Source organism: Haliaeetus leucocephalus, unplaced genomic scaffold (assembly GCF_000737465.1).
Source record: "Haliaeetus leucocephalus isolate CR32 unplaced genomic scaffold, Haliaeetus_leucocephalus-4.0 Scaffold164, whole genome shotgun sequence".
In the NCBI taxonomy this organism is placed as follows: Eukaryota; Metazoa; Chordata; class Aves; order Accipitriformes; family Accipitridae; genus Haliaeetus; species Haliaeetus leucocephalus.
Window position 1 is genome coordinate 198,214 of NW_010972600.1, and position 1,055 is coordinate 199,268.

General features: G+C 60.7%; 1 protein-coding gene across 1 annotated transcript in view; it reads left to right on the plus strand.

Moving 5' to 3' along the window:
- Positions 1-922: 922 nt before the first annotated feature.
- AES (amino-terminal enhancer of split) overlaps positions 923-1,055 on the plus strand; it is a 9,181-nt gene continuing 9,048 nt past the window's right edge. The window contains exon 1 of the mRNA XM_010563257.1: positions 923-943. Within this exon, the coding sequence (XP_010561559.1) occupies positions 923-943 (21 nt within the window). The remainder of the gene's footprint in view (positions 944-1,055) is intronic.

Sequence of the window (1,055 nt, forward strand, 5' to 3'; positions counted from 1 at the left end):
CTGCCTGTTATTCTCAGGCTGGCTTCCAAGGACCTGATCCCGCCTCAGCTCAGGCGCGTTTGTGTGTGTGGCTTGCAAGAGGCCCCATGGCAACAAAGTCCTTCCAGCAATAAAGTCTCGTGGCTAAATTCCCCACCTCTCTGCTCTCTGTGGGGATGCAATCAGTCCCCCAGGACACAAACTGCAGGGTCTGCTCCTCAGGCAGCAGGTTTAGGACCGAAGTTTGCATCCAGAGCAGAATTTTCTATGGCTTGGAGACAGGATATTTGTTTGGGGCCAGTTGCAGGTGGATTCCCTTGCCTTTGCCTTCCCTCGTGCTCAGCAAAGGCAGCGTTGAAATAAAGCAAAACAAACCCCTGTGTAAACAAACGCTGTTCTCCCACTTGGAGAAGGATGTGAAAATGAGCCGCATCCGATGGCACTCCCTGCATTGCCAGCACGGTTCAGCTCCTGCGGTGTCGCATCAGGTTTAAGAACCTGTAAGAAACTGGAGCGGTGGCTTCATTAACAGCAAAGCTTCCCCTTCTCCCTAACACCATGTAATAAAGATGCAGCGTCAGGAGCCAGAGGAACTATCTTTACTAGGTGGTAGGCCAATGCTCTCCTACACAAGAGAGCTGCAAAGGCGAGAAGCCTCACCACACAGTGAGACCCAGCACTGTCCAGGGCTCCTGTGACCTGGCGCCCGGGACCGCAGGCACCAAGGTTTGCCCTGCAAACCTCTGCCAGACCCCAGTCCGAGTCACCCCGGCCCAGGGTAAACCCGAGGCCTCCAGGACGAGCTGCTGCGCTGGCTCAGCCGGCAGCACCCCTGGCCCCGCAGGGCAGCGCTCCGCGCCTCGGCTGCGGCTGGTGTCGAGCCTAGGGTCCCACCTGGGCACCGGCAGCGAGGAGGGGCCCGGGGAAAGTGGGGCGACACCCGATGGGCCGCAGCACCGGGAAGGTACAGAACGCCGGGCAGCCACGACAGGACTGCAACGGCCAGGGCTCGGGGAGGAGACGCTGGTGGGCGAAAGGCCCGTCCGGCCCCGGCCCCGGCCCCGGCCCCGGCCCCG